Raw genomic sequence first — 25367 nt, forward strand, 5'->3', positions numbered from 1 at the left:
AACTTAGAGACCATCCAAACTAGCCTACTTGCCTTTTGCCATTCATGTTTTTGTACAGGTTTTATCACTAATTTCTGAATGCAATCCTTTCTCTTTTAACTTCTTAGAATCCATAACTTCCTTCAAATCTCACCTTAAACATCCCCTCCTACATGAAATCTTTCTAATCTTTTGTTTATGCTAGTACCTTCTCCTCCTGTTGCCTTCTAAGTATTTTGTATCTATGTACATGTTGTCTCTTGTAAAAGACCATAACCTTGACAATAAGGAATGTGTTATTTTTTTCTTTGAAGCCTCAGTACTAAGTTCAGTTCCTGTAGCAGCTTAATAAATAACTGGTGATTGATTGATCATGTACCTCCAAGTCTTTTCTTCTCCAAGCTAAATATGCCTAGTTTCTTCAACTGATCCTCATATATAATCTCACTATCTGCAACACCCTTGTCCTATTATCCTCTTGACCCCCTTCCAGCTTATGAAAATAATTCTTAAAACATAAAGTACAAAACACAATACTCTACAATATTTGACCAAGATAGACATACCTATCTCAACACCCCAGTCTTAGGAATTAGGATAGCTTTACTAATAGAACCTAAAACTGAATTAGCATCTTAGCTACCATATCACAGTAATGACTAATAGGTTAAAAAAAAATCAACATTGTAAGTAAAATTTGACTAAGTTTTTCCATTTGACTCAGTTATAATTCATCTTAAAAGATTCAGTCAAACATTCAAGTTTATCAATATATTTTTAAATTTCTGTCATTGAATTAGGTATCACTTCAAATTTTATGTTTTCTATAAAGCTGATAAGTATTTCATCTCCAACTCATGCATTTTATCGATGAGAAAACTCAGGCCCAAAGTATAAGTGACTTGCCCAAGATAAATCTGAGTCCTGATTCTGATTCCAGCACATTATTTCCTCTTTATTATAACAAAATACTTATTGTTACAAATGTCCAGCCTCATCTTTAAAACTAATATTCTCACAGTGATGCTTTATGACTGAATCACAGAATACTATGATTTTGGAAAATGCAAATAACTCAAAAAGGCAACAGAAAGATAAATTATACACAGCAGTAAGGACAAGACAGGAAACCAAAGATGGCTTGCACAAGAGAAGTGACATTTAAAAAGTCACCCACACCATATATGACCAGAAATGGATGTGACCAGTCACAGAGAGAATGTGAGATAAAATATGGAAAGTCTGAGCTACGAAGACATTATTACATTTAGAGTTGAATTGTATTATGTATGGGGAAGGTAGAAGTCAGAAACAGATTTAAACCACATAGTTACATTTTGCTTATTGACATTAATTTGCATTTCCTAAATACAGAGAAAGTAAGTAGTTATCTCAAGCATACTAAGAAGCAAAATGCCAATCTAGTACTTTTAAAGCACTGTAAACAATAAATGCAAAATCAAAAGTAGACTAACAAAAACAAAGAAAAAACCAGGATAAGGAAATAACTAGAAAGTGTTTATAAAACTACATAGTGACGTTCATTGGAGGGAAGTAATATGTATCAAAAATTCAATAATTTTTTTATATTAAGAGTAAGGAAGTATAAAAAAAGCAGAGAAGTATAGCAATGATTATCATTGTAGGAGAGCTGATGTACAGTTCTGATTACCTATCATTTAGAAGAATTGGAAAAAATAAGACATGTTTAAAGGTCAGACTAACGTTATTGAAGGTTTACACAAGGAGAAATTGAGAACTGAATTTATGCCATCTGAAAAATAAAAAAGTCCAAAAGGCATCCTAAACACAATGTAATAACTTCCCAGTTATTCTGAACAGGGAAAGGAAGTGCTGAATACATTTGATTTGAAATCAAAATATAGCTGAAGCAGAGGATGCTCTAGTTATGCTAAAAACTGGGCCCTCACTAGAATGACATCTCATAGTTAAGAGTATATGAGAACAACAACAACAAAAAAGTATATGAGAACACTTGAGGAATTAATGTACATTTCAAACTAATATAACAGGAAGAATTTGTTAAAGCTGAATTTAATTACACTAGGTCATCAGATATTCTATCCTTGGCGAAACCATCATGGCTAAATCAACTTACCTGATCAAACTGAAGATCTTCACCCCTTTGAAGAGATCTGGACAATAACTTTTCCTAAAATGTAAAAAAAAAAAAATTAGTAAAATATCTATTGCCAAACAATGATAATTTCATGATATGGGCAACTGTGATTTATTCTTTATTAAGTTCCAAAGGATTATCTTCATATATGTTAGTAAGATAGAACAGAACACAAAGAATCCCCCCCAAAGTAAACAGACTATTATAGTATAGAAGTTCTGTAGCCACGAATCCAGGTACTACATGTAAATAGGAATTATCAACTTCTAAAATGTAAAAGGGTCAATAAACAGGTTTGAATATGCAGTGCTAAATAGGAATTTAGTAGCGCTGAATAAGGAAGCTGGAAACCAGAGATTTCCAAAGGAAATTTAGAATTCAAGGAAATTATACCATATATTGAAAATGTACCCAAAAGAGGAAGGGATCACAATAATAAAAAATACTGGGAGTTCCCTATACCAAATGAAATCATACAGTCTCTATTACTATACATACGCTAAATTAAATTGATACATTTTCTTTTTCTATCACCTGAAGTTTTCCCTTTTTCATATCGCCCCCCCCCCAATAGAACCATCCAACAATGAATAAAGGAGGAAAAAGTACAGTGAAACTAACCAAGGCATCAATTAAGAATGTAGTATGTCTAAATTTGCAAGTAACTTATACGGTCCAATATCTGTAATCTATAATCCCCCCAAATGTACAAAGAAGAAGGGGGAGACTGCATTTTCCTACCTCATCTTTTGGGCTACGTTTGGTCTTTGCAAAGTATGACGTGTTGTTACTGTTATTTACATTTACATTGTTATAGTCATTATGGTTAGTATTTTACCAAATATGCTTATACTTCACATCAGTTCATTTAAGTCTTTCCATGGATTTCATTTTATTAACTTTTTCTCACATGAACAGTAATCGATCGTTGTTCATTCTAAGATATTTATTCTCCTTTGAACTTTTTTCCTCCAGAGACTTTATATCACGTTTAATCACTTAAATAATTTCTTTCAGTTATTCTTAAAGTCCTTGTGAAATTGTGCTCTTCTAAGTTTACCTCTTGGGCATCTCTTCATCTATATTATCTTTCTTATAGTATTCAGTGTCTTCTGCTCACTCTTAGCCCTAATCTCAGCTGTTGATTTGGGATTCTGGACAAGTCTTCTGCCATTTGCCAGAATTTTGGATGGGGTAGGTCAGTCCCTGTTGGAAAATGGCCTAGACTCCCAGAACTGCTACGCCTGTGCTCAGATGCCCACAGATCCACCCCACGCTGAAGCTCAGATGTTGGCCATGCTGAGTGTAGGTGCTGTTCTGTGCTTCAGTCCTTCTTAGGGCTTCCTTAGCCACTGATAGAAAATACATGGGAGAGCTGAGTTCCTTTATTATTGTTCATGTAGGGGGCAGCTAGGTGGTGCACTGGCCCTGGATTCAGGAGGACCTGAGTTCAAATCTGGCCTTAAGACACTTGACACTTACTAGCTGTGTGACCCTGGGCAAGTCATTTAACCCCCACTGACCCGCAAAAAAAGAAAGAAAGAATTGTTCATGTGGCCACATAAACTAGAAGTCATTTCCACAGTAATATTCCATTATATTCATCTATCAGTCCATTGATAAATGTTTGTTAAAAGTTTAAATGTGGATCAGGCTTGTTTTAGAGGAAGCTGGTAAAAAATGCCTTATTACTAATTCATGTGCTACTCACAAGTGTTTGAAGCAAGAATTTTAGATCTTATGTTGATCTATTCCCTCCCAGTATTGCAGAAAAGTTAACTTCCTTGATGTCTTCATTACATTAATTTCATGCAAGCTTTCTGTTTCTCAACTGATCCAACTTTTGTTTTCATTACTTTGGGCCACTTGTAACCATACAGATAACCAAAAATATTTCAGTCTGCTTCTTTGAGGGTTCTCTCTCTGCTCTAATTTCTTGGTTTCGCAAGATTCTATATTTCATTAATAGAGAATTGTTGATTTTCTTGTGTACATTTATGATTCATTATACTACCTTTAAAAAAAATTGGGGGGGGGGGAGAACAGGGCAATGAGAATTAAGTGACTTGCCCAGGGTAACACAGCTATTACGTGTCTGAGGCCAGATTTGAACTCAGGTCCTCTTGAATCCAGGGCTGGTGCTTTATCACTGTGCCACCTAGCTGCCCCTTACTACCTTAACTTTTTTACTTTTTCTATTACTTGCTAGTTAAGGAAGTCTAGAATTCTTGATATAGTTCAGTTTTTTTTAATTCCATCTATGTGTTTCTTTTGCTGCCTTTAATTGAAAAAAAATATATTGTGCTCAGGTTTTCTATCATATGCACCAGCCAAATGTCATGGTAATCTTCCAATGTTTTCCAAGAGACTTCTTCTTCTTTCTTCTTTCTTCTTTCTTCTTCTTTCTTCTTCTTCTTCTTCTTCTTCTTCTTCTTCTTCTTCTTCTTCTTCTTCTTCTTCTTCTTCTTCTTCTTCTTCTTCTTCTTCTTCTTCTTCTTCTTCTTCTTCTTCTTCTTCTTCTTCTTCTTCTTCTTCTTCTTCTTCTTCTTCTTCTTCTTCTTCTTCTTCTTCTTCTTCTTCTTCTTCTTCTTCTTTTTGCAGGGCAAAGAGGGTTAAGTGACTTGCCCAGGCTCACACAGCTAGTACATGTCAAGTGTCTGAGGTCAGATTTGAACTCAGGTCCTCCTGAATCCAGGGTCAGTGCTTTATCCACTGCACCACCTAGCTGCCCCCTTCCCAGAGACTTCTAATAGCTTTCAGGTCACTTCTGCCATGATGATATTTGATGCCTGTCTTCAGGATAACTCGATCCTTCCTGTTATGATTTTTTAAAATTAATTTTGATTATTATGAACAGAAAAAATTTCAAATTTCTATATACAAGGTAGAATGGAAAAAGAATATATGTGAAACTGTGAATCTCTATTACACGTGGCATTTTTTTTTTTAGTGAGGCAATTGGGGTTAAGTGACTTGCCTAGGGTCATACAGCTAGTAAGTGTTAAGTGTCTGAGGTCAAATTTGAACTCAGACCCTCCTGACTCCAGGGCGGGTACTCTATCCACTGCGCCACCTAGCTGCCCCCTACACATGGCTTTTTAAAAAGAAGTATGTACTTGACTGCCATGGTACTTTCACAGCTATCCTGCTCATATCTGTTTCCTTTTAAGCCTCCATCTCCTTTTTTCTGCATACTACTTATGTACTTTATTGTCCCTCTTTTCTTCTTTTGTTTTTGGCAACACTATCACTAATTTTTCTCTTACCTTCAACAAGAAATAGAAACAAATATCCCTCATTAAATAAAAATAAAGTCAAACAAAACAAATCCATGCATTTGCCATGTCCAAAAGCATATTACATTTCAAGCCTTGTGATCATCACTCCTTTCTCTCAGCAAATAGGTAGCATGTTTCATCACTGGTCTTAAGGTGTTTTTCTTTATAATGCTGTTATTACAATATAAATTATTCTCCTGGCTCTGATCATTTAAACCTAGATTAGTTCATAAAAATCCTCCCTGGTTTATCAATTTTTACGGTTATACTAATATATACCATTATATTTATATAATTCATTAAGCCACTGCCCAATTTAATTGCACCTCTTTTGTTTTCAATTCTTTGTTACAATGAAAAGAACTGCTTTAAATATTTTTAAACAATTGATCCTTTTCTTCTTCTTGCTCTTAAATCTGTTTGGAGGTAGAAGCCTACTAGTGTCATTGTTTATTATTCTTAAACATGGTCAACAGCCATAGCATAGGCTGTTGTGTGCAGTTCCTAAAATGTTTTTATAGCTTCTATCAAATATTGTGAGAGAATGTATTCTTTCATGATGGTTACAGCAAAGTCAGCTTTTCTGAATTAAAATGTTTTGGAATAGTGGCTCTGATTGCTGGTTTCATGCTATGGAAGTCACAAAGAGATTTCTGAATTTCTAGTGTAAGTATGCCTATTTTTCTTTAAAAAATCATTTTAAACATCAGTTTTGTTTGTTTGTTTTTCCATCTGATTCATTTTTCAGATAGAATTTCTAAAGTTATGTGAGAAGCAATATGTTTCCATGGTTAGAAAGCGGGCCTTGGAGTCAAGAAGACCTGGGCTCAAAAGTTAAAAAGAAAGTGTTAACCTGTACTGGTAGGAGTTTGCTCATGCAAGAGCTTCCAATACCAGTGAAATCACAGGCTCAGTCCTCCAATTCCTGTGTCTATTCGAAATTCTGTGAAAATTTTCAATAATCTTAGTTTCTAAGATTACCTAGAAATCTTAGGTTTTTTTCTTTCTTTCTTTTTTTTTCTTGGTGAGGCAGTTGGGGTTAAGTGACTTTCCCAGGGTCACACAGGTAGTACATTTCAAGTGTCTGAGGCCAGATTTGAACTCAGGTCCTCCTGACTCCAGGGCTGGTGCTCTATCTACTGGGCCACCTAGCTGCCCCGAATTCTTAGGTTTTTCAACTTTTCCTTATTCAGAATTTAGTAACTCCTCAATTTCCCTTATTTCATTTAACCCATTAATAACTACATTATTGTCTTATTTGGGAACCACTAATAACATCAGTATGAAGCCCTTGTTTCCATTTTTGGTAGGATATAGTACCAGCATACAATTCAAGTATTTATTGTTTTAGTCCATTTCATGTGCATTTGTGGTTTGCCTGCTTTTGTGGTCAGTGCCATCTATGCTGAAGCATTATCAGCACATAGGGTATCCACATTTCTTACCTGTTCTAGGGTATCCTATTTCTTGTGATACCAGGACATGAAGGAGTTCCACTTGCTCTGCTATCCTCCATGTCTAGCTGATCATTACAACAGAATCAGCCAGGAAAGCATATACGGAAATGGCTAATTCTTTGACTCTTAGGAGCAGCTGCATCCCACTGACTATGCTGCTAACTTGATCAATGGTTTTCTCAGGATTCCTAACATGCTTTTACAACTATTATTACCTGACCCAGACCAGTCCTTGTCATATATCCCCCTGGCTAGTATCCCCTTACTTTGCAATTTTCTCTATGTTTTTTCACCCAATGGCTCAGACAATGGATCGGAGTTATTAGTAGTACTAGTGATAATAGCAGCATCTCTTTTTTTTCTCATCTTTTTGGATGGACTACAAATAGAAACAGTGCTGAAATAAGTTATTATCTGAGAATTGCTCTTTTAAAAGAATAATTACATGTTTTTGCTTAAATAGATAACTGCTTTCTGTGACTGAATAAAATATTGGGATATGAGCTCATTGAAGGCATTTTTTCAGCTGCATACGCAATGTCAGGGATGATATACGTGTCCCCACTTGGTACTTATTCGTCTTACTAGGGTATCAATATTTTAAAAGTTTTTCATTTCATATAATATAATAGTTATATGAAGACATAAATATTTAGGATGAAATTTATTAAAATAATTCTTAATTTTTTATGGATGAATGTTATATTGGTATAACAGTTTTGTCTGTAATAATGATGTTTTGAGGACAGTTTATTTTTTTTTAATTCATGGATTCTTGAGGGTAGTCTTATAATAATAAGGCTATTTATCTTCTACTTGTTTGTGAGGGATAGATATCAAACCTCTGGTGTACAATTCTGGCATCTGATGCTAAATTTCTGCTACTTGCAATGTTATGCATATGTTGCAGAGTTTCCAGATATTCTTCTGTGATCACTTTAAGGATAATCTTTCTCTCATGTACAGTGGTGATGACCAGGTCTTATATTACAATCATAAACCTCTCTACTTTTGTAAACAAAGATGCATAACTCAGACATTTCTTTAATGCTTCTGTGGTGACAGTGAATTCATTCACCCATAAAGGACCTCTGACTCCACTCTTGGATCTTAACCATTTCATAGGTTAACCTCTTTTGAGTTAATTAGGAAACCCAACGGTACCTATTTAATGTTTTGGTTTACTACTGCTCTGTAAAATGCACGTCTATTTAGAGCCTCCAGAAATAGTTCTGTAAAGTTTTTACCTATATCACGTGTTCTGAGAATACATATTAAGAATTTTCTTCTTGTTGGGTAGTTGTCAGTCTTACTACCACAGTCATAGAATAAAAGAGTCTGATATTTTATTAATATTATCTGAGTTTCTATTGTTATTGTTGTAGTTTTTTATAAGTTTACTTCAATTAAATTCAACTAACATTTACTAAGTATCTATTATGTACAAGATGTTGCATTAGGAAGTGGAGAACCAAAGACAAAAATAAAATATTCCCTGTCCTTCAGGAAATTACATTCCAGGTAATAGGGGACCACCTATGTAAAAGTGAAGAGACAGAAATTAGGATGTATTCTGTGAGTGGCAAGTACTCCAGTTTGTACAAGTTTGTAGTTCCTTCTACATACCATCTATCTCAATGTTTTTATCTCTTAAGGATGTTAATTCCAACAGTATAAGGCAAAGTTTTCTTAAATGTGTAGGATTAGATTTTGAAAATTAACAACCAAAATAGTATCTCAATCAACTAAATATTTAAAATCTTCTGTAACAGACATTAATAATATATTAAAAGAGCACAAAAGTAATATTAGTAAGGTACTTTCCAAGGTACCTAGGTAGCTTTTTTGCCTCTTACAAGCCACACCCCTTATAATCATCCTAGATCATATTGCTTCTGTTTTGAGTGAAAGTGCATATGCAGCCACTGTTACTATCAAGGCACTAAAAATATTTAACATACAAATACCCACGGCACTCACCAACGGCTCAGCCATTACAACTTCAATTTTCTTTTCAGCTTGAACAGCAAACTCTGCAAAGAGACTCTTGATGACATATTCCCCAGGTTTGACATCTGGGTCAATAGTAATGTTGGACATGACGATATTCTTTTTATCCACAGTGGAATGGAAGCTGGGTGAAGCTCGAAATTTATTTACACTGCTGGCTGGCACTGAGGCTGTGAGGGAGAAAGATGGGACAGAGGAAAAAAAAAAAGATGGGGGGGAGAGAGAGAGAGAGAGAATGAAAAGTAATTTAATAATCCTCTTAAATTGTCAAAATCCTCAATCACACCAGAAGTTGACAATTCTGATGTAATATCACTCAGAATTTAAAACCAAATATAACCTATCCATTTCATATAAGTTAGGGAGTAGGTTTCAAAAAAATTTTAGCAAGAATTTTTCACTTAGTGAACTTATGACTATATAAAGCTTTTTCAAGTCAAAGTATAAGGAATTAGCATCATAATTCTTCAGCTTTCTCAAGATTTTCAATCTCTTAAAGCTTGTTAAGTCAACAAAGAGACATTTCAACAGGTTTTCAATGGGGTAATGTGAATATACATACATATATATATATATATATATATATGTTGATTGTCAGTCTTTCTACAACAGTCATAGAAAAAAAAAATATATATATATATATAGAGAGAGATGCTACTCATGACCTGTCAAAGCATTCAATTTTGTAGGGATTTGAGGTTGTTCTTTTCACTCATCTTGCTGCTGCTAAGCTTACTGTTGTGTGCTTACCTGAATTAGTATCCATTTATGTAAGTTTTCCAATGCTATGAATGCTCTATAGTCATTATTTCTCACAACGTTATAATATCCCACTCTTCATGTAACATAATTCTTCTTGTTATTCCCAAAATAATGAACTTCTATTTTGTTTCTAGGTTTTTTTTTTCTAATACATAAAGTACTTTTGTAATTACATTGGTGCAATCACTTTTTTCTATCTCTTCCTTGGAGTATATGTAGGAACATTTTTGTCACGTTTTAAGTATAATTTCATATTGCTTTCTAGAACAATTGGACTAATCCTCAGATAACACAAGAAGCATAGAGCAGTGTGTCTGTCTTTCTGTTGTTCTTCCAACCCTGATTATTCTCTTTTGTGATCTCTGTCGATTTGATGGGTATGAGATGAAACTCAAGATCCAATAAAGAAGCAGCAAAGGTGAATAGGTGAAAAATTGTGTTAATAAGGAATGAAATGGAACTTTCTGTGCTAGAATGCAGGAAAATCAAACAATTCATTTAACCAAACATTGTTTAAACACTGGCTACAAAACAAGATACTATGCCAGGCACCTGAAACGTGCTCTTGTGGAATTTGTGGGGAGAAATCAAGGCAACTGACAGTCTAGGAACCTTGAACTTTTACAGTTTCCTGTTCTCTGGTTGTCCTAACAACTTGTGTCCTCTCTATTTGTATTGGTACCATAGTGGCAGGGGTAGAAGCAAAACTGAAGTACAAGAAAGACTTTCAGGAAAAATGTAGTTAATTTAGCAGTTATGCCATTGCAAGGTCAAGCCTAGGGCAATTCCTAAAGACTCAAGTTGTTCCTGGTGGATGTAGGGTATAGAACTTGGCTGTGGATGGAGGTGGAGAAGGAAAACAACACACAGAAAGAGACAAACAATGCTCATAGTAGCCAAACCAAGAAGTAACTAGAGAAGAAATAACATTTTTGTCTTAAGTAAAAGGCCCATATTCTTTCACAAAAAAATTCTCTGCCCCTTCCCAATATGCTACATACATTGCTCTGTATTACCCTGTGGGGATTTATGGAAAAACCTTAGAAAAATCAAAAGATATGAAGATGGTGATTGTTTTTTACAATTTACAATGTGTTAATGATTAAAATTTCAATTGGCAACTTCCAAAGCACAGAAGAAAAGCCTAGAGAGTTGGCAACAGTGGATAAAAGTAAAATTAGTTTGGGGATACCTCTGGGGGAGAAAGAGCATTTGTCCAATTGATACATGAGAAAAGGGGTACAAAAAAGTACACAAACAAAGAGGAGCAAATTCTATGACATATCTGAGGGATAAATTTCACCACAGTTGGGATTAAGTGGGACAGGGAGGAAAGAATGTAATGTAATCAGGAAAGGAGGAGAAGGTACATTTTCTGGAAGTGAGAACCTTCAACAGAAATTCAGGTTTAAGTGGAGTCCATTCTAGGAAATGAAATATTTTGAACAAAAGCCTTAAAGAGATAAGAGAGGGCAGATCTTGAACAGGAAAGATGAGCAGTGACAATAGCTAGAACATGGAATACATGAAGGAGACTAGAATAAGAATGATATGAGAGGTAGGTTGGGTGAGGTGCTTTAATGTCGGTACAAAAGTTTCTACATTATACCTTAAACAAAAGGGAGTAAGTGAAGTTCATGGAACAGGAGACAGAGTACCAAATTTAAAATAAAAGGATTATGGCAGCTAGGTGGCGCAGTGGATAAAGCACAGGCCCTGGATCCTGGATCCTGGATTCAGAAAAAGCTGAGTTCAAATCTGACCTCAGAAACTTGATAGTTACCAGCTGTGTAACTCTGGGCAAGTCACTTAACCCTCACTGCCCCACAAAAAACAAACAAACAAACAAAAAAACCAAATAGGACTTGACCTTTTTGCCCCTGAACTCTGATGATTCTGGAGAAGAGAGGGAAGCTGCAGATTTTATATAGCTCTGCCTCACTTAAATCCAATTCAAATGCAAGTCAAGACATCACCCTCATGATGTCATCAGTCCTCTTCAAGAACAAAGAATGAACAACACACAAAACATACAAGGCAACTTGAATGGGAATCCTCTGTTTGCTCCCCTCCCCACCATTTGCCTGGGATGATCACAGGAAATATGCTTAACCTTTCTGGGCTTCTGTCTCCTCTTCTGTAAAAATAGGGGATTGAACTAAATGACTTCTAAGGTCCCTGTCGACCTAAAAGGATCTTAAAATCCCATACATTTTTTGAGTTGAGAAATAGCATGGTAATAGTGGTGAATAAAAAAAAATAGATTATTTGGGCAACAGAATAATCGTTGGATTAAAGTGGGGAAAAATTAGAGACAAGGACAGATAAAATACTCATATAATAGCTATAGAAAAAGAGATGAAGCCCTGAACCATCATGCTTTTGGTGGAAGTGGGGAGGAAAACAAATTTGAAAGTTAATGCAGAAGCAGATCTGGCAATTATTTAGATGTGTAGGGCAGTAAGGGGGGAAAAGAGTCAAAGATTACTATGAGGCTCCTGATCTGAATGAGAGTGGCTAGTGATGCCATCAACAGAAATTGAAAATTTTGGGGAAAGGGCAAACTTGACAGGAAAGATGAGTTAGAATTTGGACATGCTGATTTTGAAAAGCCAGTGAAAATGGGTAGAGAGGAAGGGATAGAGGGAGAGAGCAAATGAAATATACTATTAAAGATATCCAGAAGTCAACTAGGAACATTGAACTAAATATCTGGGCTGAGGGTGGAGACTGATACATAAATTTGAGGAGTCATTTGCAAAAAGACAACATCAAAGTTCATAAAAATAAATACAAAGTTCAAAGAAAAAGGCCAAGATAGGGCCCTTTATCTTCTGACCCCTAAAAGAAATAATCTCAAATTTCTCAGCAAAAATAATCTTTAATAAGCTAACATATACAATTCAATTTGTAATGGAAAAAGGCATAACCAAATAGTCATTTGAGTACTAATTATGAAGGAAAAATTAAAGCACTAGAAAGCAAGATAATAAACAGAAATAGAGATACTTATCTAAGGGAAGACTGCTATTTTAACTAAAAAAAATCACTCATTCTATTCTTAACTGATTTACAAATATCACAATATACTTTATGAATTAAAAGCTCTCAAACATTAAAATGTAAAATGTTGCTTTTGCAAATCCCAAGAGATATAATGAATTCTAAATTACAACTATGTAACAAAAACCAGAGCCATTAAAAACAAAAAAATCACAGTTTTCTTAGTCACACTGAACATTATTCATTTTAAACAATGCCCTGGTTATATTCAGTTTCATGATCTAACACTGTGTACTACTTCGATGTGGGAAATCTGTGAGCAAGTGTCCCTCTTGTACATCAGGAAGTATTTGTAAAACAGAATTGTTTTTATTTGCTAGGAATCTTTCTTTTGTATAATTAACTAAATAATTTCAGGGAATCATAAAACAACATGAAGAGAAGCAAGAGGGTAGGAGAAATGACATGAGATAGAGTCCTTATTCAGGGTCAGAGCCTTGAATAAGTCATTTTATACATACACACATATGAAAAATTTTGCTACTCCATTGAAATAATTTTTTCAGAAGATTTGACTTTTACTATCATCTTAAAGTTTAAAATACACCAGTTCTTGAAATTGAGAATATGATTATTCCTAAAATCAATCATCTTTAGTGATTATAATTTTATCAAATCCAACTTTTGCATGTTTTTCGGACAGCAAACAAAAAAATTTTGAATTTGTGTTTGCAAGAAAAAAAAATAATCACAATTCTTAAAGAATTATTTTAGGGGTGTGGGGTGAGGCATTTGGGGTTAAGTGATTTGCCCAGGGTCACACAGCTAGTAAGTGTTAAGTGTCTGAGGCTGGATTTGAACTCAGGTCCTCCTGAATCCAGGGCCGGTGCTCTATCCACTGCACCACCTAGCTGCCCTACTTAAAGAATATTTTGACCAAATGTTTCTAAATTCTATTTCTAATCAAAATGCATGATCTATAAATATTTAATTATTAACCAGTCAGAATATAGAAACCTTTACATTGATAAAATGTGGGCAGAGGGAATCAGAGAGCAACAACTATAAAAAATTTCAATATAATGAATGTCATTTTAATTGCTTAGTTTAGTTTAATAATTTAAACTTTAATAGCTTAGTTAGAATTGTCCTGCTTGGGACATCCTTGATTCTGTCAAGTACCATATACTTACAGTGGACAGAGCACTGAATCTGGAGGTTTAAAATCTGCCTCTAGTTATTTTTTCTTTGATGCCCTAAGCTAATCATTTACCCCTTCTCTAGTCCTTAATTTTCTCAATAATAAAAGAAGGTGTTAGACTAGATATCATCTGAAATCCCTTTCATCTCTAAATCTATAACCAACTCTACTAAAGTAGAATACTTTTGGTGAAGTTATATTTACTTCATCATTGTCAGAAGACACTTCATCTAGTGATACAGATACAGTACAGATATTCTGATGTTATATTCTTCTACATTTAGTATAAAACATTATCTAATGCTCTGCGTTTAAAGGAGTATCCATATAACAGGACTGCTTGGTACCTAAAACTGTCCTCTTAAATTTTTTCAACTCTTGACCCCTTTTGGCCCAAGACATTTTCCTCACAAAATGTCTTGTTATTCAGTCATTTCAATACTGTGTGACTCTTTGTGACCCCATTTGGGCCTTTGTTGACAAAGATACTGGAGTGGTTTGCCACTTCCTTCTCCAGCTCATTTTACAGTAGAGGAGACTGAAGCAAACAGGGTCAAATAGCTCATAAGTGTCTATGGCCAGATTTAAACTCATTAAGATGAGTCTTCCTGATTCCAAGCCCAGCACTCTACATCACCACCCAGCTTCCTGCCCAAAAGAAGTCTAAACAATAGCTAAGGGAAAGGTTATCAACACTATTATAAAGTTGAGGAACCTAGGTTAAGTGACTTGTCCAAGGTCAAACAAGAACTTGAAACACAAATCAAGAGGTATGAATCACTCTCAAAAATTGGCAAAATGTTATGAATCAATGAAAACCTTGATGACTGAGCTAGTATACCAACTTAGACCCATCAAACATCTTAAATTTTTGAAATGGAAAGGTGCAAATTAATTCTGCTACTTTACTATCATAAAAATCCTAAAAGTGGGAGGTAGTATACACTGCAATTCAAAGTACAATGGATTCATAGTTGAGGGGCTTCAGGCGCAGTCTCAGCTCTGCTACCACCTACCTGGGCTAAAATAGCTAAGCACCTATAAAATGAAGAGTTAATTTCTAAGATGCCTTACACTGAACATGCTATAATACAACCTGTCGATGAGATCACCAAGGCAAGGAATACAAAACGAGACTCTGGCTAAGGTCAGAACATTGAGAAACCTACATTTAAAAGACAGCTGTATGCAAAACAGAAATTAAATGACAACATGAAAAATAGGACATAAAAAGTGAAGTCTCTCAGTAGCAAGGAATAGCAAACATAAGAAAGAAAAGAAAATGGTCCCTGGCTATAATAAGAGGGAGAAAGGTATACATGGTACTCATGAAAACATAAAGGAAATTTTTCTTATAAACATATGGCAAAGTCTGAAATTCATTCCTAAATAAGGACTTTTATTATTCTTTGCCATAATTTATATGTCATAGAAAACCAATATAATAACATTGAATAATAAGCATTTGCTTTAAGATATTAAGATAAAAGGTTAATATGAATAAAAGTTTTAGAAATTGGTAAGGTATCTAGGGAATAATAAAATGAAAGATTTTTAGAGCTGGTAAGTTCCTCAAGGATCATCTATTCCAAATGTCTCATATATTTGAAATGAATATTGAAGCTCTGATATTGTTGTTGTTTGTCATTCATTCTAAGAGGACCATGACATCGGGAAATGATGTCACAACTTGCAATGAATTAGATATGAGGGAGGGCTGTGCAAAGTCACCAGCCAGCCTGCTCTGTCCTCTAAAGTCTCTGGCTCCAGTGGCAAGATATCCAATAGGATGACTGGAGATGGTCCCGGATATTTGAGGCAATTGGGGTTAAGTGACTTGCCCAACGTCATACAACTATTAAGAGTCGGGTTTCTGAGGCCAGATTTGAACTCCGGTGCTCCTGACTCCAGGCCCAGTACTCTACCCACTGTGCCACCTAGCTGCCCCTGAAGCTCTGAATGATAAGTCTTTTATAGGTAAAGCTGAAGAACAGTAACTACAGTTACTTAGGTAACTATAGTCAGTATTTTGTAATCCTAAATGTATTAAAGTTTACTTCATTGACACTCATCTAAAATACAGATAACAGAGTAGTGTTGAAATATTTACCTAACTTCCAAAAATTAGGCAGTAATCCTGTATTCTTGCAATTAACTTTGCTCGTGGAAACTCAAGCTTCATTGTTCATAAAATCACCTACTCAAAAATTTCTGCTTAAACATACTGTGATAATTTGCCCACGTTCCAGTAATACGAGCACTGCTTTCAGAAGAGTATGAGGGCTAAATAACAAAAGAAATTGGCCAGACTGAATTTTAATAGGTAGTAAAATTAAGCTTCTTGTTTGTTCTTTGGAAAGCTATTCTTAAATGATGTATTTGTCCTATTGCCAATTATTCCCATTCAAAACAGTTTCTAAATGTGGAAGTCCTGTGACATCTTTTGGCATTTTGCCAGTTTTTTTCTACTAGAGGTTCACCAATAGAAAAAATTGTATATTTTTGAAACAGGCAAAAGAACAATCATTTTTAAAAGGCTAATTAAATCATCAAGCTAGATTGCCTGTGTAATTACTCTTCCTCTTCTACTATTTAACCACTCATCTTGTTCCCTTTAGTACTCTCCAGAACCTCAGATGAAGCATTCGCCTAAACATGGTCTCATTTGTGCCTTTCTACCTATTCATTCAGTACTTTATATATGTAACTACTAGTCACAGATGTCCTTTAGAACTGTCCCTGACAGAGATGTCATGATGTCTGAAATTTTTGCTAATTACAGGAATGACTGCAGGGTTAAAGTAAGGGAAAAAAAAAAAACCAAACATTTTTGTGTGGTTACTATGTAAATGGCCTATGACAGAAAATAGCCAACACCTTACTCTTCCTTCTGGAAATACATGCTTTTCTATTTTAAACTGGAATTACATACTTTTAAGCCTTGGTTTTTTTATATGGAATTATTTTCTCAACATCTACTCTTGGTTGATTCTATAAACTAATCTCCATTTTCATCACCTGAGAGATTCAAATTGAGAGCTTTAGGTGAGGATCCTAGATGATTTATTTATTTTTGGTCTTAAACTTTTTTGCAGAAGAGTTTTAACTCAATTCACAATATCGTTTCTACTAATCCTTTTCTAGGGAAGGAGAAGTGGGAGGGGGAATTGTATGCTCTAGAGAGTACGGTATAGGATCCTTTGACCACACATTGTTAAAAACTGAACTGTTCAAGGAGGGTGGCAGGCTTCAAACAAAATTTCCATGTACCAAATACAATAGAAATGTTCAAGAGCCAAATTTCCCTAACATAAAGGTGCTTAATTTGTTTTTTAAGTCACAACCCCCTTTCACAATCTGTAACACCTATACAGGCCTCTTCTCAAAATAATGTTTTGAAATAATTTAAAGAAATTTCAATCGGAGGTCAGTGAAAATAAAGATGAAGTTTTTCCCCATCCAAGTTCACACACTGACTAAAATGTGCCCATGGACCCCAAGTTAAGACCCTTATTCTAATGGTTTTCTGTAGATGCAGATACCAACCGTCTTACTTATAGCTTCTCTCTCACCTCTCAAATATTATGGTTTACTGACATCTTAATCCTTTAACTAATTTTCTTGATTACCATAGGTCAACAATCAAAACCTCAGAATTCCTTATTCTCCACATCTAATCAGTCATTAAAATTGAACACATTTCTTGCAGTAACATTTTCTTTAAATATCAGAGACAGTATGGTACAACGTTAGGAACACTAGACTAAATCACAAGACTTACTTCTTCAGATTTTGCAAAGTACTGCCGATGGAACTTTAGCCAAAATAAAAAACAAGGAAGAAGCAGCATGGTGTAATGAATAAAGAGCTTGCTTAAAACTACAGATACTACCTCTGATGATACTATTGTTATTATTATTTAGTTGATTCAGCTATGTCCAACTCTTTGTGACCCCATTTGGGGTTTTCTTGGTAAAGATACTGGAGTGCTTTGCCATTTCCTTCTCCAGCTCATTTTACAGATGAGGAAACTAAGGCAAACAGAGTTAAGTGACTTGTCTAGAGTCACAGAGCTAGTAAGTGTCTGAGGCTGAATTTGAATTCAGGTCTTACTGACTCCAGGCCCAGCACTCTATCCCAGCAAGATGTAGCTGCACAACCCTAGGCAAATTGACTTATCCTCTTATTGCTTTGGACAATTTTCTAAGACTCTCATTGGTTGAACTACACTGGTAGGAGTTTCCCATACCAATGAAATCATATATCCAGTCTCTTTTCCTATCCCTAAGTAAACAAAGGTATAAATTTCTGCTTTGTCTATGTCACAGTGCTGTTGTGAAATCTAAGTGAGATGTGAAATAGTGAAATGTGAAAACACATTGCAAACTTTAGTGTTATATAAAATATTAAAACATTCTTATCAATATTATATCAATATTTTAATCCTTTGATGTATCTCTGATCTCATTCATCTAGCTACTCCTCTCTAACAAAAAGACAAATTCTTTTTACCATTCCAAAGTCCCTACCCCTCATTTCAGCTAGTGATGAAATGCCTAAGAGAGCCTCAATCTAGTCTTCCTCTGGACTATAAATGAATCTCAAATTCTTTTTATAAAAACTAGCCACTAAGCTCACAGAGTCATATGATTTAAACCCAGAAGGGAACTTAAAAGAACAATCCATCATTTTGTATACAGATGATGCAATGTGTATAAATAAGTATGATTTTCTAATTTCCCTATTAGGTCTAGAGGAAAAGGAGAATGTGAATAGCATAAGGTTGAAGAGTATAACAAAAATAAGTCTTCTTACTCCCTATCCATTTTTCTCTTGTTATATGATAGGCAGTGGGATACACTGAGCAGGTGACTTAGGGTGGGGAGAAGATGAGGCACTTATACACATATGCCAATGGGAAATTCCCCTCTAGCCACAGTATCATCATTTATGTGAGAAAAATCAACCACTCAGCACACATTTATTAAGCATCTTCTACATGTAGGGAGATACCTTGCTGGTTCAAACAACACAAAATTCAAAGTCAAGACAGTCCTTGCCCTCAAAGAGCTCATATTCTATGGGGAGGTTATTGGGGACCAAGTATACAAGACAGCAAATAGAATATACTGAATGAATGGATAAATGAATGAATACAAAGTAACTTTGGGGAAGGGGTCACCAACAATTTGGAGAATCAGGAAAGCCCACTTGAAGGAGGGGAAATAAGCTTAACCTTAAAGGAAGCTAGTGATTTTCCAAGAGATAATGATGAAAAATGAGCACTTCACACATTGGAGACATGAAACTAAGATGTATATAAAGACAAGATTTAACAAATGATTAGATATTCATGGTTAGGAAGAGTAGATGGTCACAAGATTGTGAACCTCAGGGACTGACTGGAGGGATGATGGTTTCAATTGACAGAGAATGGGGGCAGCTAGGTGGTGCAGTGGATAAAGCACCAGCCCTGGATTCAGGAGTACCTGAGTTCAAATCCAGCCTCAGACACTTAACATTTACTAGCTGTGTGACCCTGGGCAAGTCACTTAACCCCAATTGCCTTACCAAAAAAAAAAGAAATCAATTGACAGAGAATACACAGGAGAGTTTGGTGAAGTGAATTGAGAGGTTTCAGAAAGAGTTGTATAAATTGTTAAATGTTATAAATATGCATTCCTGTTATCATTATTGCTATTGTTAAACTTACTGTATAGTACCCCCCCCAATTCAAAAGTTCTCTGCATGAACCTACAGTCTCTTTGAAAGTAGGCTGAGAAATCAGAAAAACTTTGCTTGAAAACAGAGAGTGATGGTGGAGAGGAAAGGGTGGGTGGATCTCTAGAGGACATACAATAATAGGTGATGCCTAGGAGCTCAGAACAATTCCCAAGGTGATAGACTGCCAAGAAGCCCCTATCACCCATATCTCTCTCATTCCTAAACAACCTAAAATTTCCTGTACCCACAACACACACCATCCTGTCTCTTATTTAACCCCAACTAGAGTCCTAGCCCTGAGCCATCAAAGTGAATCTAGTTAGCTCACAGCTTGGGAAGTCCCTAGTCTTATTACCTACCAAGTAGAAAAAGGAAGAGGGAGTCCCCCTTCAACCTTGTTAAGGATTTCCTACAAAACTTCTGTTCATACACAACAACCCCCCACCCCCCCCCCGGCCCCCGCTGCTTAAAAAAAAAAAAAAGCCAGATTTCTTGATATGTACAACCTAATTTGTCTACGCAATGGAAGGGTAGCCTGCTTTTTTTTAATGACCTTGTTAAAAATTTTGTAAAACAGTTAAAAGAATCCACATCAATATGTATAATGGGCTTCATTTGACTAAAAGTGACTAAGACTACCCTGGCAGCCTAAAGAGATTCAGAGAAAATATTACTGAATTTTCATGCCTAAAACTATGCCACAGATATATGAACAGTTAATGTTTTATGGTAAGTAAACACTAATCTCTAAAACAAATGACAGATTCTTTTGGATACTCTTATCTGAGTTTTAGGGTTTCTTTCCATATCTTCTTTTCTTCCTTCACATGGTTTAGTTAAATGATATATTGATGGGGTTGCTAAACTTTTTGGTTTGGGTTTTTTTTTTCCTAAGTAATTTGGGGTAATGGAAAAATTGCTTATTTTGAAATGAGAGGAACTGAGTTTTGGATCCCAGTTCTACTACTTACTGCCTGGGGCAACCCTGGGTAAGTCATAGTCATGTAAGCCCCTTGAGAGTAGGGACTATGACTTTTTTATCTGTAATTGCTGCACCTATAACGTCTGAGGACTTCAGTTTTTATAAAATGAAGGCACTTGATTAAACCACCTCTAAGGTCCCTTCCCACCTCTTAAGCTGTAATTCTGGGTGTGTGTGTGTGTGTGTGTGTGTGTGTGTGTGTGTGTGTGTGTGTGTGTGTGTGTGTGTGTGTGTGTTATTTTGCAAGAGAAGATAAACTCTATGAGGGCAGGGACTATTGTTTTTGTGCATGGGTTCCCAATGCCTAGAAAAGTTCCTTACACACAGTAGATGTTTAATAAATGGTTGTTGAATTAAAAGAATAATTATGGTACTATCCATTAGGGCAGTGACCAATTCTAAAAAGCATAATGTAAAAATAGATACGATCCCAGTACACCAGCTCTATTGGGTTTCTCTTCACTGGATATATTTCATGATATGCCATCAGTATTTCAACAAGAGGCAGTGTAGTATAGTGCACAAACAGCTAGACCTGGAGTCAAAGAACTGGATAGAAATCTTACCTTTGATATTTACTGATTAAGTAACACTGAGCAATTAATTTACTCTGTGTGCTTCACAGGTCTCCCTTTGACTGTAACTGTACTAAGTAAGAAAAAGGTTGAAATCTAAGGTAGGTAAGTTCACTATGCTGACCAAAAAAATAAATAAATCACATAACCTTTGCATATTCAAACAATATTGCTGCTCCTTTAATTCTTTCTTTTCTGACGTAAAAAAGATTTTTTAATATCCAAAAGTCTTTCCCAATTATTCCACAAAAAGGAACACAACATGCAAATTTAGTTTGTCAACATTCATTGGATCCAATGTAAAATTCAGAGAAAGGAAGGTTTAAAAGGAAGCTAGTTACTATTTTTATTTTTTTTTTAATTTTTATTTTTGTGAGTAGTTAACTTTTTTAATACAATTGCAAAATCACAACATTAACTGTTCAAATTAAAATGTTAACAGGAGATATATGTAACTTTCCAAGATTCTTTGTGACCTAATTTAACACAGCAGATATAGAAGCCTGACATAAGAGCACTGAATTTTTCCTTCATTTTCAATTCTAGTGAAGTGAACCAATCACTTAAATGGTAACATCCTCACTACACAGCTGGTTTAACAGAATGTTCCTGACTCAATTTTAAAAAGGAGTAATGTCTAAAACTGTTGGCACAGAGACAACATCCTGAATCTAGGCCATATGAATGTCACTTCATTGTTGTTACTAAAAGAAATAAGCTCAACTATAATCAAACCTTAGCCAGCACTGCATCAACTTTCTGCCAGCTAAGCAAGGCCTTAAAACCAGAATTACATGGCTCTAAGAGTTCAACAGAAAAAGTAACATTTACCATTAGTACAAAGCATTCAAAAGTATTTTTGTAAACCAAAGGGATGATTACAACTGAAATTAACAAGAAATACAGGACATATTATGAGTGAAAACACCATGAGGGGCCTAATTTTATTTGAGGAGTGAGCAGAAGCATATTTTTAAATGTACAAGTTCTCAGAGGATTACATTTGTGTTGAATGTTTACAATTTGAAAAATATATATATAAATAAATCAGATTTCCGCTAAGACCTGCTCAAGATAAGAAGTCAGGGATTCTGAAACAAGTTCATTATAGTTTCAGTAATAGAGCCCATTATACTTTAAATGTCAGATATTATTAGATAAGATAATGAAAGTATTTAGTCCCTTTACTATAAAAAAAATACTGAAGCCTATACAAGCAAAGTTCTAACTAACAATTTTTGATCCATGGGAAGGTAGCAAGAAAGACACTAAGAAGAAACTCACCTGACTGAAAACTGCAAGGGCAAAGAAGCTCTCAGGAATTCCCATTTTAACTAATTATTCTATGAACTAAGCTTGGTTGTTTATTCACTGCTAAATTATAGAAGTACTACAAGTGTCCTCTAAATGCCCTCTACTTGGAAAAGGCAAAATCATTCCTCAACAGTTACAATTCGACTAGATAAGACTCTGAAGTCCCTTCTATCTCTAGTAGTATTGTAATCCTGATAGGTGCTGCTATTACTGTGTTCATTTTACTGATGAGAAAAGTGAAGCTGAAAAAGGTTAAGTGACTTGCCCAGGATCACATAACTCCTCCAACTGGAATGAAAGCTTAAGATTAGAATCAGTGCAACATTAACAGCATTGAAGAGCTTCTTGCTGTCCTGGATTCTAGTCTTAGGTAGGCCACTAACTAACTTTATAATCTTGGACTAGTCAACTAATCTCCTTGGGCCTCGGTTATCACATCTGTAAAATGAAGGGGTTGGGCTTTGGAAAGTTCTATGGTCTCTTCCATCTCAAGATTTTATTGCTGTTTCTATGAATCCCCTTAGCATCTATGCAAATGCTACCTATCATTTAAGAGTCAGCTTAAACCTCTCAATCTTCAAAGGTTTTCTTGTTAATTCTACTTCACTGGGGAAAATGAGGTTAATCTGTCAACAATTTCTTCATCTCCTCATACTCTAAAAGCCCTTTTACATCTTCAACTATCCTATCTTGCACTGAAGGAAGTGATCCCTTCTCCTTGATTAAGATCAATACCTAATTGTGCCTTCAATACTTTCCCATACCACCTCTTCCAAAAAGCTTTCCTTTCTCTTTGATCATATCCCCTCTCTCATCTCTAATCTGTCCTTATATCATGGCTCCTTACCCACTGCCTACAAATGTGCTCAAGCCTATCCCACAATTCAAAACCTATCCTTTACCCACCATCCTTTTCAGCCCTTGCCCTACATTGGCTGACCCCTTTCACCAAAACTCACTACTCACTGTTTGCATGTCACCCCACTGCTGTAAAATGTATTAACCTTTAGTACTCTGGCTTCCAACTTCCACCTGTTGATTGAACTTTCTTGCTCCAAAGTTAGAGACTATCTCTTAACTGCTAAATCCAGTAATTTTTTTAGTCTCTTTGGCCTCTCTTCATTCAACTTTTGACAACTACTAACACCACCTTAACATGTCCACTAACTCTACCCCACAGATGTTTTCTCCTTTCTTGTCTTCAGGAACACTGCCCCATGGAATGAAATGAAAAGTACTTAATAAATGCTTGTCATGTGCCAGGCTCTGTGCATGAGATACAAAGATAAAGGAGTAAGAGTCTCAATCTCTGCCTTCCAGGGGGTTACATTCTAACAGAAGAAGGCAACATACATAAAAAAGGGGCACCACTACCTGTCTGACCACTCCTACTGTCTTCTGTGAGAATTAACAATTCATCTCTTGCCTGGGTGCTCCCCAAAACTCTCCCATACCCTATATCCTTTATTCTCTCTTGATGTTATCTCTATGCCTTTAACTCCCAAATACAGCCAGAGTTCATCTTCTCATCTCTTGTCCTGAATCACCAACTAACTGTTGGACCTCTCCATCTGGATATCACATTAGCATCTCAAATTCAACATGGAACTCTTGATTTTCCTCTTCTAAACCCATCAGGTTTCAATCATCTGACTCTTCTCTCCCTGAATCCAATGGATAGCTAGTCTTGATAGGTCATTTTTAGGTGTAAAAAGCACTCTCCATAGATAGAGCTAAGTCAGCACTCACAACCCTGTGAAATTAATTTTGGTCCTCATTTCTCAAGATCACATCCTCCTTCAAGTTGCAGCTTGAATGCCACATCCTTATGGGGCCTGTCCCAATCTCTTCAATTATTAGGACTCTGTTCCACTTCAAAGTACTTTGTGGATACCTCCACCTTCCTCTATAGAAAACAGGCTCTTTTAAAGTCAGGGACTTTAATTTTTTTCATCTCAAAGCAAAAGCACAGTATACAAAACACAGTAGGCACTTGCTATTTGTTTGTTTGTTTTTAAAATTGAAGTCCACAAAGATTTGTCTCCACTCTGAGCTCAACATGTGCCTTTACTCTGAATGTCTCAATCTAGGGCTGCCTTGCAGTTTAATATTTATTTACTAATTTGTCAAACTTTTTTGAAGTCTATGTATCATATTTCTCTTTCTCTCCCACAGTGTCTGATCCAAGGTTTGTCATTTTACAAAGGGTAGCTACTCACTGAATATTTATTTTAAAATATATGTTCCTTAGAAATGCCAACTGTAATTGCTTTGGAATTTAAATGGTCTAACCTTTGTACAAGTGTCTATTTATAAATAAATAACTGCATTTAAATGGAGATGAAAGTAACATTCACTTATTTTACGGAACAGTAAAATATGGTCACTGGCCTACCGGCTATTATAAAAAAGTTTTGTAATTAAATTTTATAATTAATTAATATCTCTCAACATTACCTGAAAACCTAAAAAAGCTAATTTACCTTTAGAAAGTGAATAATTTAATGCAAGAGCATACTTTGAACACCTAAACAAATGTTTAAGTACTTAAAGTAGGGACTCCAGGAGGCACCTAGGTGGTTCAGTGGATAAAGCACTGGCCCTAGATTCAGGAGGACCTGAGTTCAAAACTGGCCTCAGACACTTGACACTTACTAGCTATGTGACCCTGGGCAAGTCACTTAACCCTCACTGCCCTGCAAAACAAAAAACAAAACAAAACAGAATAAGTAGGGACTTGCAAAATAAATTATTATACTTTTATGCTTAAAATAAAAGGCTTTGTGCTCTGTCACAATCTTTTATGACCTACTTACTTTCAAAATGCTAAATAAACTGAGATTAGGAAGCAGGATAAATTAAAGTCTGATGTGTAATGGATATAATGTTGGACTTGGAGTTAAGAAGCCATGAATTCAGATCCTGACTCAGACATTTCTCCT

General features: G+C 35.4%; 1 protein-coding gene across 4 annotated transcripts in view; it reads right to left on the bottom strand.

The window, feature by feature from the left end:
- The window catches only part of FRYL (FRY like transcription coactivator), a 194466-nt gene that overhangs the window by 165299 nt on the left and 3800 nt on the right, over positions 1-25367 (bottom strand). For all 4 annotated transcript variants that reach the window (XM_043970629.1, XM_043970630.1, XM_043970632.1 and 1 more), the window contains exons 2-3: positions 8835-9034; positions 2099-2152 (exon numbers count right to left, since the gene is read on the bottom strand). In XM_043970629.1, the coding sequence (XP_043826564.1) occupies positions 2099-2152; positions 8835-9034 (254 nt within the window). The remainder of the gene's footprint in view (positions 1-2098; positions 2153-8834; positions 9035-25367) is intronic.

Source organism: Dromiciops gliroides, chromosome 6 (genome assembly GCF_019393635.1).
Source record: "Dromiciops gliroides isolate mDroGli1 chromosome 6, mDroGli1.pri, whole genome shotgun sequence".
Taxonomy (NCBI): domain Eukaryota; kingdom Metazoa; phylum Chordata; class Mammalia; order Microbiotheria; family Microbiotheriidae; genus Dromiciops; species Dromiciops gliroides.